Below are 14794 nucleotides of genomic sequence, written 5' to 3'. Positions count from 1 at the left end.
GAAGTCATTCGAGCACAGGAGAGGATATCTAAATGATATCTGAGAAGTGACTTGTGAGTAGAGTAAATTGTTTATGCCTGAGATTTGTCAGAGTTGAAATCTTGATGGGATCAATCAATGTTGTAGTGTCGATTGATGTATATCTGAAGGGAGCTAAGTTGGATCTTATCCCCTCAGTAGAGATGAGTTGGTTTTCGAGTCGTCCCTATGACTTGCCGACCAGATAGTCGAGTGAGCTTCTGGCCGAGGAGACAGCCGAGTAGAAGGTTGAGCCGAATGTTTGAGAAGTCGTCTTGATTATGAGGCGGACGGACTCTTGAGGAGTCGTCTCGATTATGAGGCAGGCGGACTCTTGAGGAGTCGTCTCGATTATGAGGCGTCGACTGATCCCGCATTTCGTGTCGGTAAAGATGACTCGTCGTTCGGTGGATCGATAGATTTGTTCTTGGCTGGGCTTTGAGCCGCTAAGCTAGTTTGGGTCATAGCTCTTTTGGGCTTATAAAGACATAGTTTCTCGATATCTTTGTTTTTAGATGGTGAATTACCATAACAAGAACTAATGAGAGAAATCTAGAGTTTTTTTAGAGATCTTCTAGTGAAATTGAAAGAGGGTTTATTGTGGGATCTATCAAGTCCACGAGAAAAGATTGTATCTGGTAATCTCTGATATAAAGAAGACTCAAGTCTCTACCTCTGGACATAGGCGATTGCCACAACACGTAAATTTTGTGTCTTTGTGCTCTTGTTCTATTTTCTACAGTAGATTGTTATTCCCTTTTGTTCGAATTAGTAGTTTCTCAGAGTTTCCATATCGCTCGGCAATCGATTGGTCTGTGAAAAAGGAAAAGATCTAACAGGGTGTTTGGTAATGCTTCTGCATACTACGCTTGCCATTGAATGCCGGCTGGTGCACAATGATCGGTGTCAGTTGCGGGTGGCGTGTTTAACAAAGTAGAGAGAATGCAATACATGAGGATATAATAAGTGTTAACATGTGAAAAAGAATTGTAATAGCGTCCGGACTTGAAGTTGAAAGTTTTGTTTCAATGTCATCCTTATTTGAAGGTTTAATTTTTGCCCTTAATGCCAGATTTTCTTTATAGGACGAAAGACAATGTCATGCAATGCTCGACAAAATGATTTAAGTTTAGGATGTGATTGTTTGGTATTTAAGGGCATGCTACCCCTTTGTTCTTTACATAGGACTACACTTCTCAAAGATGGCCCCTTTAACTTTAGGCGATTAATGTAGAATTGGCGAAGAAATTGGAGAAGAACGGGTTTTTGAAGCAGTAAAACGTTTTTGGTGATGTTCGGTCGATCGCGAGGCTAGGTCGGTCGACCGAAAACGTGTACAGCTCAGGGTTTGATTCTGGACTTGGTGCGGTCGACCGCCAAACATTGTAATCAGATCCGAGGCTCTGGAGTTGGTGACGCCAAACCCTATATTGATTTTCTGGGTTCTGTCATTTGTCGCGGTCAACTGCTGTGGTCGACCGCGTATCGGGTCAAGCCCATATTTGAGTTTCCTATTCTGATTTGGATTTATGTTTGGTATAAATATCAAACACATTTTAGGGTTTATTTGTGGATTGTTTATGTGATATCTGGAGCACAGAAAAGATGTATTTTCTGGAGCTATTGGTTAGGGTTTTGTTTGAGAGATTAAGAGCTTTATTAGTGAGATTAATTGGTGAGTTTGAGTGATTTATAATCTCAGTTTGTACTCTTCTTCTCTATTAGTGAAAACCTCATCCCCTTCTTGCCCCGTGGACGTAGGCAACTTGCCGAACCACATAAAATTGGTTGTTTATGTTTGTGTCGTTATTTTGCATTGTTTGGCTTTCTCTCTTGGCGTTTGTGTTTGGTTTCTCGAAGCACAACGAATGGTGGCTTTTGCGTACAACAAGTAGTATCAGAGCTCGGGCTACGCTTGGGCTAATTGAAGGAGCAGATCGTTGTGGAAGTTCGTCTAGGGCTTCGATTGGTGATAAATGTAGGATTTTTACTATTGTGGATCCTATCTACCGTCGTGTGGGGGTGAGATCTTTCGGAGGCTCTTGTTATGGTTTCAGTTGGAGGTAAAAATCTCTCTTTTTAGTTTGGATCTATTCTTCGTTTTTCCTCATTAGTTTGGTGGTGCATTGAAAAAGATGACCGAGAAAGAAGGAGTTGTGGAGGGTACTTCCGACGTGAAGTGTTAGACCTGATTAGGGTCTTATGCTAATCTAATCCGATTTAAATACCAATTAAAATTAATTAACACGTATATTATTGCAAGATAGATATACAAGAGTTATAAGCAAGAATAAGCAATATGAATAAAGAGATATATCCTATATGATAAATATATGCAAGGATATATAAACTAACACAAGATGATATATCCTACCATAGAGATATACAATATGATATATGCAAGGATATGTAAACTAACACAAGGGTAAACAATATGAACTAGATAGTGGATGATAAAAATAATGAGCTATGGACAATGGCGACAAGAAATATAAACATAAGATTAAGTGCGCCAAAGCAAACTCAAACTCATGATATGATCACGGAGTTCGAACCTTCCGTCCTACGTCTCCGCTCCCCTCTCCCGGGGAGAAATCCACTATCACAACCGAGTTTTTTACACTCACCCGAATAACGTTTACAACCACACTATGTCGGTTTTCAACGATCACCGATCAACGTATACACTCACTCACAATGTCGGTTTTTAACGTTCACCGATCAACGTTCACTCCTCACACTCGGTTTTCTAGCTAACCGAAAACTTTACAATCTCACAAAAATAACAAATGATTTGTTCTCTAATACAATGGGAGAACTCAATTAAAGCTCAACTCAATGTTACAATTTCTCACAACCCTAATATACTATGTATGTAAATACTAAAAGCTCATGTGGGTGTGTGTAACAATGAGAATAAATAAAACAACTAAACTCAAATAAAATCTAGCATATAAAAATTATGAATAAAACAATAAATAGCTAGAAATAGAGTTTATGAATTCTTCTCTGAAAAATAAGATGGAGAGATGGATTAAAAGGAAGCTCAAACAATGTAGATGATCTCCTCCACTTGTGAACCAACCAAAACAGCTTTAAACCAAACTTAAACCCCTGTTAAAACTTTTTTAAACTTGTTTAAAATATCCCATTGGTTGCTGAAATAGAAGGGGGTTTGGAGGTTTATATAGGAAGAGGAAGCAACAGCAAAAACCCCAAGGGAAAAGACCAAACAGTCCAAGAATCAGAAATCTGATTCTGTACCAAAAAAGCCATTGGGATAAACGGCGGTCGATCGCGGCGGTCGACCGCGAGCAACAAAAACAACAGGAAAAGCTCCAGAGACTTTGGCGGTCGACCGTGGCGGTCGACCATGGGAAATCTCGAGCTCACGATCGACCGCGGTGGTCGACCGTGAAAGTCTCTACTGTCCACTGACGAAAGAACTCAGGCGCGGTCGAGCGTGACGGTCGACCGTGAACTAATATATGAAATTCCAGGTTCTGAAAACAGTTTGCTGATTTTAAAACACTATTTAAAAATATCAAATAAATTCCAAAAAATATAAAACTTTAGGAAATAATTGTAAACATGATAATAAACATGCTACAATGACTGATTTCCAAAAAGGACTTCCCAAATGAAAAATATCATCATTTTACAAAACAGGCCAAAACATGAAAATGTAAACATGTGAATTTTGACATTTTGGCTAAACCATGTTTTGAAACTTTACACAATGATTATGTAGACTTAATAAAATATGTATATGATTATTATTAAGTTCAAAAACTAAGAATACAATATTTTTACGAATACAATATTTTTACAAAGACAATAGAAAATGAAACATATGAGTATGTATATGAAAATATATTTGTTTTATATCTAAGTAGTTAAACCAAATCACAATAATAAATATAAAATATGTAATTTTATATTTGTAAACATAAAAGCTCAAAACCATGCATGTATATATATATAACTATATATATACATAGAAACCAAATACGTGTGTGTATATGATATTGAGCTTAAGGTACTTAACACACATAATATAAAACCTAAACTAAGTTACCCAAGCTAGATCTTGATCTTTAATAAGCTCGACTTGGTCCACTTGTGGATGAAGCTTGAACTTGATCTTTAACTTTGAATTGCGTAGGCTTCACTCCACAATTCCGCCAACCTCCATTGGATATGATCGTTGTGGCAAAATCCATCCAACCTCCAACACGTTGTTTGCTTAGAATAAATACGAAAACATAAACACTAGATAAACAACATTAGAAGTAAATTGTTTGTTAAACATCATCAAAACAAGAAGGCCAACATGAAGACCATCCAAAGTTTGAATATCCACTATTCTATGAAGATAGACGTGGAGAAGTTTAATGTCATAAATAATTTTGGTCTTTGGAGATGCGAAGTATTGGATGCGCTCAACGCGCAAAATTTGGAGGATTCATTGGAGTTGGACGGGAAACCGGACGACATTGAGGAAAAGGTTTGGAAGAAGATGAATAGAGCGGCGTGTGATGTGATTAGATCTTGTTTGACTCAAGATTTAAAATATGATATGATCAATGAGACTTCGGCAAAGAAGATTTGGGAGATCCCAGAGAGAAAGTATTTGACCAAGAGTATAAAAAATCGCTTGCATTTAAAGAGGAGGCTTTACCATTTTCAATTGAAGAAAGAAACCTCAATTGGTGATCACATGAATAACTACACGAAGCTTCTTGCGGATTTGGCGAATGTAGATGTGATGATTGAAGATGAGGACAAAGGGTTATTATTGTTGAGTTCCTTGCCCGACGAGGAATATGATACTTTCATCCTTACTCTTATTAATGAGAAAGCATCTCTTTCATATAGTGAGGTCACTGTTGCACTTATGAATTATTAGCTTCGAATGAATGATAAGGAGACTTCAATTGAGCCAATAGCAGGGGCATTGGTCGCAAGAGCAAAGAGTCCAAACTGAGGTAGGAGGTCGCAATTTAGAGGGGCACATCCTGCAGTTGGTAGGAATCAGTGTGTTTTTTATAAAGAGGATGAACATTGAAAAGCCGAATACCTAAAGTTGACAGATTGAGCCGTGAAGAATAAAGGAAAAGTTATTCAAGCTTCAAAGGTGAATGTTGCCAAGGCTAGTGGCAACAATTCAGATTCAGATTCTTTGGGTTATTCGTGCCCTGCACTACCATCAGTTTGTTTTGTCGACTCTATAGAGTGGATGTTGGATTCGGGTGCTTCTTACCACATTTGTCCTAAGAGAGATTGATTCTCCAGCTTTCAGGAGTTGGAAAGAGGGGATGTCGTGTTCATGGGTAATAAATCATGAATATCATATTAGTGGTATTAGTACTGTTTGTATTAGGATGCATGACGAGGTGATTCGGGAGTTGGATGAAGTAAGGTTCGTTCCGCAGTTAAAGAAGAACATCATTTCACTTGGAGTTTTGGAGGAAGCAGGCTATCAGGTAACCTTAGAGGATGCATCTTTGAAGGTCACATTTGGGTCTCTGATTGTGATGAAGGGCGTCAGGAGGAAGAATTTGTACTATTTGATTGGGAGCACGATGATTGGTAGAGAGCTGGCGACTTCTTTGGATTTGGCTAGACTGTGGCGTTTGTTGAGGCTGGGTTATTCGATTATTGGTGTCGTGCATGGATTGTTGAGGAGTGCTTTGACCTGCAGATTGAAGTCCTGTGAGCACATTGGTATGAGCAAGGAGACCGAGGTGGAGTTTGACACTTCTATTCACTGAGCGAGGGATCTTCTAGGTAGTGTTCATTCAGGTATTTGGGGGCCTTCCAAGGAGGTATCATTGGGAGGTAATCGGTATTTGGTTTCCTATGTTGGGGACTATTCTAGGTATTTTGTGTGTTACAACCAAGTCTCGTTGGTATGAAGTCCTAGTAGTCAACAACAGATGGAGGAAGTGTATTGGCAGAAAGGTAACATGTTGTTCTGTTTTTTGTAGAGGTTCTTTTCTGCGTTTGTTCCAAGCTCATGGCAGTTTGAGATACTTCATTGGATAGAAAACATTGGGGCGACGAGATGAGATGAAAGTTTTGATAGGTCGTTCCTTGCTAGAGGATGAACGACGGTTGATGTCGATCATTGGTTTTGGTGTTGAAGCTTCGACATATTGGTGTCATCTTATTCATAGGTTGTCGACTACTGCGTTTGGTGTACTTGGATCTGGTAGAGCTGCTTTAGATTTTGGGATGCTTCGGATGTTTGGTTGCCCAACATATGGTCACATCGAGGATGTGAGATTTGATCCGAGTGCACATTTGGAATTCAGATGCTTGTTTGGTTATCAGTTGTTAGACTCTGATATTGTTCTGAGCAGGTATGGCACATTTGACTCTCAGCAGGTGGAGAGTGTTGGACAGATCGTTGGGATATCGCACTGGGTAGAGAGTGATGCTACTCCATGTTGGGTGGAGATTACTCCACGTTCTTCAGATCATTCTGTATCATTTGGGATTCCAGCTGAGGTGACACAGAGTGGGGATCATATTGATGTGGATGCAGATGATGAGTTTGTTAATTCGAGTGTAGTTGGTGGACACAATTCGGATTTGGCTATGGTCGTTAGCTCACCTCAGGTGAAGGTGTTTGATTTGTTATATTTTGGGGCTATTGGAGACTTATCAGTTGCAGATTTGTTGGTGATATTGGAGAATGGTTGAAAACTCTTCTCGTTAATTGAGGGCCTCTGGAGGCTATTTGGGGAACTATGTGAAGGCTTGATTCCTTGGGCAAGAGAATATGTAGGCATTCATTTTATGATGCAGCCGGTTTGGTGAGCTGATATCGATGTTTGGAGAGTGATCACATTCTCATTTGGGTCTTGACTTGTTGTGGATTGAGTCCGTTGTCGTGTATTTGTTCCACTTTATACTGGATGTAATAAGTGAGACGTTTGGTTGGTATTGGTGTCGGCTCAGTTTTGAGAAAACTTCGCGGAGGTGAAGAATTGTAGAATTGACGAAGAAATTGGAGAAGAACATATTTTGGAAGCAGGGAAACGTTTTTGGTGATGTTTGGTCGACCGCGAGGCTAGGTCAGTCGACCGCGAGGCTAGGTCAGTCGACCGAAAACGTGTACAGCTCAGGGTTTGATTCTGAACTTGGTGCGGTCGACCGTGGTGGTCGATCGCCAAACCCTGTAATCAGATCCGAGGCTCTGGATTTGGTGACGGTCGACTATCGCGGTTGACCGTCAAACCCTGTATTGATTTTTTGGGTTCTGTCGTTTGTCGCGATCGACCGCGTATCAGGTCAGGCCGGCCATATTTGAGTTTCTTATTCTGATTTTGGATTTCTGTTTGGTATAAATATGAAACATGTTTTAGGGTTTATTTGGGGATTGTTTAGGGGATATTTTGAGCACAGAAAAGAGGTATTTTCTGGAGCTATTGGTTAGGGTTTTGTTTGAGAGATTAAAAGCTTTGTTGGTGAGATTAATTGGTGAGTTTGAGTGATTTGTAATCTCAGTTTGTACTCTTCTTCTCTATTAGTGAAAATCTCATCCCCTTCTTGCCCCGTGGACGTAGACAACTTGCCGAACCATGTAAAATTGGTTGTTTGTATTTGTGTCGTTATTTTGCATTGTTTAGCTTTCTCTCTCGACGTTTGTGTTTGGTTTCTCGAAGCACAACGATTGGTGGCTTCCGTACACAACAATTAACCCTCATAACTTTCTAAATATAAGAAAACCCCCCCTTAATTAGTGATTACTGAAAAACCCCCCCTTAATTAGTGATTACTGAAAAACCCCCTTTAACTTTAAGATTTTATCAGAAGACCTCCCTAGCAGCATTAACCACACTTTTACCGGCAAAAATATCGCATTGCATAATTTTCACTAGAATATTTTCAATAGTTCATAGGCTTTAACATAATTTTAAAAGTTCAAGAACCAATCAAAGCCAAAAAAACGTAAGGGCAGTTCTTAACCCTTAAACACATTCGTTTTTGTGCTTTTTCTATATATGAGTTGTTATTCAATCTTCATCTTCTATATCTTTTTATTCCATTTTATTACCATATATAACAATCCTTCAACGTTTCTTCCATTACATGCACTTCCAAACATTTTACACATTAATACCCAAATACACATGCATATTAGAAAATTCCAAAACAAAGTAGCTATACTAAGTACACTCATCAAATTTATAGCAAAAACTAGTACAAAGTACTCAACACCTCAGTAATGTGATCTCCACCACAAAGGGCGAAACCACTTGGAATGAAAAGAAGACTGATACGAAACAAGCACCAACAACAACACAACCAAAGCCACAACCCCCCACGGCGAGCTCCCGGCCGCTATGAATCGGCCTCCTGCTAGCCGGCCGTCCGCAGCCGAACCAACAACCCTCGCGCATTACAAACATGTTGCGCACAACAAAATGAGCACGACAGGAAAGCAAAGAGGAAGAGAAAGCGGTGGAGCTGAACTGCGTCTCCTCAATCTTGGCTTGTAGTCCGGTGTAGCCATGAGAGGGAGAGGAAGAGCATGACGATGGCGAAGACGGCTATCAATGGGGAGGAGGGCAGGGAGAGGGAGGAGGTTGTTGTTTCCCTCGCACCCTTGGTGGCCTCATCCTACTATCACCAAGGAAGCCATGACATTTTGTTTTTTTGTTTGGTTTGATGCACAAATTAAAGGGAGTTTTTGGATGCTTGCTTTATAAGAATGGTGGGGGGGGGGGGGGGGGGGGGGGGGGGGGGGTGGGGGGGGGGGGGGGGGGGGGGGGGGGGGGGGGGGGGGGGGGCGGGGAGGGGGGGGGGGGGGGGGGGGGGGGGGGGGGGGGGGGAGGGGGGGGGGGGGGGGGGTGAGATTCTTGGGATATTATTATTATTGTATTTTGTTGGATGGTTGAGTGGGAATTGATGCTAAGCTTTGATTATTGTATTTGTTGTGGCCTGTGGGTTGGTTTATATTCGAAGTTGTTTGTGAGGTCCTCCAGGTGCAACTTTTTGCATATGTACTCCAGATATAAATTTTGCATATGCATATCATAAAGAATAGGATTTTTTCCCCCTCATTTGAAATTCATCTGTGATCCACAGATTTTGAGCTAAAAGTGTGAATTGCCTTCTCTTAATCCGAATCGAAATGCTTCTTTCAAACTGACAAAGTCTACTTTTCTATGCTTGTAGGAGGATCAAAGATTTACTAGTCATGCTACAACAATGCTACAGTGTATTAATGTAGCATTATTACTGTAGATGTATCAATGTAGCAAAAAAACAGAATACTGTAGCATTTACAGTAAATACTACAGTGAATTACTACAGTATTATCACTGTACCGCAGACGAGATACTGTAACATTTAAAAATAATACTGTCATTTACAAAAAAACATTGTTACATTTAAAAGCAGAATTACTGTAGCAGAAATAAAAAAAAAGCGGGCGTGCGTTGCACGGGGTGCACACTAGTTTCTTTGAATACTAAAACATATTTGCATGATTGTGTTTGGTATATGATCTTTTTTTGTCAAAGTTTTTTTTATTTGAATAATTTGTGAATAATTAATTTGTTAAAAAATTATTTTCGTTTGATGAAAAAGTTTAATCGCCTTAACTAGTTAAATTCAGGTCGAATTTACATACGGCAAAATTATTTTACGTACAAATGTGAAATAAATTATATATACACAAGCTAAACAAATATTTAAGTGATTATCAATGTACAAAACTATTGATTAGTATTGGTTCAAATTTCCATTTAATAACATGAGAAATAAATACCCAAAACAAAATCAAGCACGGTACTCTGGGTGTGTTGGTGGATGATTTTGAAACTAACAAATTTTCCTAATCCTGCATCTAACATCAGGAAAGGTTTGAAAAAACAGGATCAAATTGCAAAATATGAAAACAACAATATGAGAAAGATGATTATAAAGGGGGGGCAAACTGCAAGCGTGCAATCTAGAGAACTTTCTCGAGCGTACATCTGCAAAAAGCGAACTCCAAAAGATCAATAAGCTCGGGGCTAAGAAAAGAATCTGAATCTGATTCAAAATTTAATGTGGTGACATAGTAAAGTTTTGGCATACGCGTATTTCCGCGGGGGACACGGGCCGTGACGTCGGCAAAGACGGCCGCGGTCCTCCGCGGTCGGGTCCAAATTGCGTCGGTAAGCATGAGAAATCTCAGGGATGGGGGGTGTAAATAAAATTTGAGGTGTGGCTTCAGCTGTGTGCGCCAAGAAAGCAGAAGTAACGTCATCAATTAGACTGTCTACAAACTACGATGTTTATCTATAAGAGTTCATGAGAGCATAGAGATTGATTCGGTTTGCTCCCAGTGAGGACAATATTGGCAATTGTGTGCCCGTACATTACAAAGTTGAGTTTGAGAAGAGGTGTCATCCTTTAGCTCTATCCATCCAACCTCGTGGATTATCACTTTTTCAGATCCTCCCCAGTTAGTTATAAGGTAACTAGATAGGAATACATTTTCTCAATCCTCGCTGTTTATTCTAATTTTAAATGCTAAGGTTATTTCATGTAGGATTTTTCAATATTGTAATAGTGATTTTCAAGACAAACGGTGGTTTTGAAGACAACCGTAAAAATCCTACGAAGCATAATCTCATCCCATAAAATTAAAATAGACGTTTAGAATTGTGGTAATTGGACCTTCTCCAATTATCATCTAATTTGAGCGATCTAGTTCCCCATTGAATATATAGATATATGACTTGATTATACACACTACAACAAAAGTTGTATGTGTCCGCACTTGTTTATGACACATATAAAAGTGTCAATTTATTTATAAAAGATTAAACAATAGTGACATAAATAAAAAAATATAGCAAATCACGACACATATTTGTGTCATTAAATATACAAATAAATATAATTGAAAAAAAAACTAACAATCCAACATGGATTGTGAGAGAATCTAGGCATAACTGTGCTTTGATGAGAGTAATTATAGAATGAGTGATCTTTTGGGAAGTAATAGTGTTAAATGATGATATTCTTTATATCTTTATGGTCTAGGCATAACTGTATGTTGTCATTCTTGATACATAAATGTATCATGAGTTTAATTTTATGACATATGTAAGTGTCACCACTATCGACATATATATGTGTCATGAATTTTGTGACGCATTCTCACATGTGTAGCAAAACGCTCTCCACACATCCTCTAACCCACTTTTGCTATATGTCGTGCTCTATTTGTGCGACACAAAACTATGTCGCGTAGAGATAAAAAAAATGTATCATAATTTACGACTTTTGTTATAGTGACGGTTTAAAGTGGGTGCTTGCCTTAATATAATATTTCGTTTTACTAATATAATATTTTTAATTGGATTGATATTTGAACCGTTCAAAATGATAATTGCTAATTACAATATGTTATATTTTGATTACACTGATAACTGATTTAAATTGACAGTGAAACGGTTGTCATCGTTTATTCTGTAGGATATTTTCGGGGGTAACGAGCCAGATCTTTTTGGGGCCGTATTAAGGGGTCTTGGGTCAGTTTTGGTCCATTAACCTTTTCTCTCTAAGAAATCCATTTTTGGGGCTGCAAACATACAATAACCCTAATAAACGATTTATTAATGAAGATTAAAGCATGACCCGGCTGTTAGATCTTTAGGCCCAAAGAAGTCTCAGTGAGCTAGCAACGTGTACGGGGAGAGAAATAATTGAAATAACTTTTTTCATTAACCATTCATGATGAATTTTATTTTTAAGGAAAAACTAAAAACTTTACATTTTTAGACTGTTAATTACTATCTCAGATACAACATACGGGTACTCAAAATAGGTATAATAAAAAGAAGTTGGGATAATTATTATGGAACCCTCTTTAAGTTTGACAACTTATTATGAAACCCTTTAACGCTATTTTTTTTATTACAACACTTTTGCTATTAGAAATATTGTTAAAACCTATTAAAATTTTACCTTTTCCTCTAAAACACCCCCTCAATAGTGCTTCTCTTCTTCCTCAAAATATTGCAAAAACCATCTTCCCTTACTTCACACCAAAACAAGTAAAATGACCCATTGATGATGAGAAAATTAGAAGAAGATCAATGTAATCTTCAAACCCTTTGATTTTAGCCTCCATTAACTTTGTATAACTTAATAGTTTTTTAGTTTGTGTTTTGTCTGGAAGAGAAAGGGAAAATATGTTAAAGGGAAGAAGAAGAGAGTAGTTTTGAAATATTGATGGATTTTAACAGTTTTTTTAGAACATGATGTTTTATAATAATAATAAAATGTTAAGAGGTTTCATATTAAGTAAATAAATCTTTAGGTTTCATAATAATTATCCAAAAAGTTACTAATGCTCCACCCACTTCCCTCATTGAATTCTCATTTTAATTGGGCCTGGTCTCAACTCGCTCTAACCTACAAGGGCCCTTTTCCCTAATCAACCGCTGGATCCAAATCCAACGGTCATCACATCATCAACACTTTGCTGCCTTCTCCTTTCCCAAAATTTTGAACTCCCGTTGCTCTCTTCCCCGACCCTCAAAACCCTCTCCTTCCTCTCCGCAGCAACAAACAAAATGCCGGAAAAAAACGAGAACCCAGTTAAAAAAGAGGAAGAGAAGCTCAACGACGACGATCTAAAATCCACCGTAGCCGCCTCAAAATCAAAGCTTGTAAAGAAAGAAGAAGAAGAATACAATGACGACGACGACGACGTCCCGCTCGCTGTCTCCAGGGCCAAGAAGAAGAAGGCCATCACCACCAGCGCTTCGAAGGTCAAGAAAGAAGAGCTCGAGCCCGAAGAGGATTCGAAACCCAAGAAGACTACTCCGAAGGTACATTGCCCGTGATTTATTTTCTTGATTTTTTGGATTGATGGGCATTGATTGTTTCTGGGTATTGCAGCCCAAAGCAAATGTGAAGCCTTTTAAGGCGAAGAAAGAAGAGCGGGAGGATTCGGATTATTCAGAAGAGGAAGAGAGGGTACATTGCTCGTAATTTATTTTCTTGATTTTTTGGATTGATGGGCATTGATTGTTTCTGGGGATCGCAGCCCAAATCAAATGTGAAGCCTTTGAAGGCGAAGAAAGAAGAGCGGGAGGATTCGGACTATTCAGAAGAGGAAGAGAGGGTATGTGTTCTGGGTTAGTAAGTAAATGAATTTCCCCATTTTAGAGTAATGGGATGGTTTTCATTTTATTTTTTTTAAAGGATAAGAAGAAGAAAAGGACCCCAAAGAAGAAGGAAGAGGCGAATAAATTAGTTAAGAAGATGAAGAAGCAGTTGAATCCCAAAGGGAAGGAGAAGAGGGAGAGGAAAGTTTATGACTTGCCGGGGCAGAAGCATGACCCCCCAGAGGAAGTATGCATTGCAACTTTTTCTTTATATGATTTTTCTTTTTTGCATTGGGGGTTTAGGGTTTTGATTAAGATGATGACTGACTTTGGATTGTTTATTGTTTCGAGTTGCAGAGAGATCCCTTGAGGATTTTCTATGAATCACTGCACCAGCAGGTGCCTACAAGTGACATGGCAGCATTTTGGTAAGAGATATTCAGATCGTTATATGCTTGCTAATCTTATGAAAGTGTATCAACCTCCAATATGTCATTGGTGGAAATAGTTCATCTCTGTTTTGTTATACATATCATATATCTTTAATTGTTGCTTTCCTATCCTTTTTTTATAATTTATTTGTTGTTGATTCTTCAGTACTGTAATTCACTATTATTAAGCTTCATTTCTGTAATGTGGTCAGCCAAAATGATTTAGATTATTTCACAGTAAGCATGACATTCCAACATTAAGCAAGCTTTTTTAGTTAAAATTACTTGAACTATATGCTAATGCAAAGCTTTTGCTGCAATCTCATGCTCTAAAGACTAAAGGTCATATACAAAATCGTATATCCTATGTGGACTGATCTCTCTGACGAAGCTTCTGAAGCATGTCCATGATTGCTAGATAATTTCTTTCATCATCTTATCATGGATTAGTGAACCTGTCCCCTAATTATATACCGATTTGACTGTAGAAATGCATAAGACAATTATGGTTGAGAAGTATGTTTTTCCCATTATCTGTTGGGCGTGGAGGGCAAGGGAATGGTGATGGTGTTAATGCCTTGGTTATGTTGACTTAGTATGGTATTATACTAGCCTACAACTTAAGCTTAATTTGTCAAAGTGGTTTTCTAGTAAATCCTTAATTTTGGTTCTAATGGGACTCTTGATGCATGTGTTTGTGCTAAGATATTCTTTTTTTGCAAAACACAGTAACAGAGTATATTTTTGTTCATAAAATATATGAGAATTACGCATGTTTAACTTTAAGAAAATCCAGCGCCCATTTGCCTTCATGAAGACATTCTTTATTTTTCTTCTTTTGGAATGAAAGACACTTATTATGCCTCAGCTGCTCGTGTTTTCATAATCTACAAGCATATGAGTCTTATGGAAAAAAGCGCTCCTATATGCAATTTTGCTTCATAGTGAAACTGAATTAGTATCAGCACAAAGACGCTGGGTGTATTTAGGATTGTAGTGTGCCTGACATGATGTGATTGATTTTATTCCTTAGATTCTTTCCATGTGTTTGTGAATTTGGAGATTACTTCTCTATGTATTCAGGTAAACTTCATGGTATAGTTGTAGATATATCTGAGCCTTACCTAACTACTAACATAGCTCTTGCTCATAGCCTCATACTTGCTTTGGGAATATGACATTAAATTTACATCAAATATTTAAACATACATTTTTTTTTTT

General features: G+C 38.3%; 1 protein-coding gene across 5 annotated transcripts in view; it reads left to right on the top strand.

The window, feature by feature from the left end:
• LOC109837154 (protein PXR1) overlaps positions 12495-14794 on the top strand; it is a 6299-nt gene continuing 3999 nt past the window's right edge. The window contains exons 1-6 of one of the 5 annotated variants that reach the window (XM_020405270.1): positions 12504-12617; positions 12654-12863; positions 12934-13011; positions 13082-13159; positions 13240-13389; positions 13500-13570. In XM_020405270.1, coding sequence (XP_020260859.1) covers positions 12606-12617; positions 12654-12863; positions 12934-13011; positions 13082-13159; positions 13240-13389; positions 13500-13570 — 599 coding nt within the window. In that variant the 5' untranslated portion in view covers positions 12504-12605. Of the gene's footprint in view, positions 12864-12933; positions 13012-13081; positions 13160-13239; positions 13390-13499; positions 13571-14794 lie in introns of all 5 variants that reach the window. The other 4 variants (XM_020405273.1, XM_020405269.1, XM_020405272.1 and 1 more) reach the window with 4 other exon arrangements.

This window comes from Asparagus officinalis, chromosome 4 (genome assembly GCF_001876935.1).
Source record: "Asparagus officinalis chromosome 4, Aspof.V1, whole genome shotgun sequence".
Taxonomy (NCBI): Eukaryota; Viridiplantae; Streptophyta; class Magnoliopsida; order Asparagales; family Asparagaceae; genus Asparagus; species Asparagus officinalis.
This window is presented reverse-complemented; position numbering and strand designations above follow the sequence as displayed.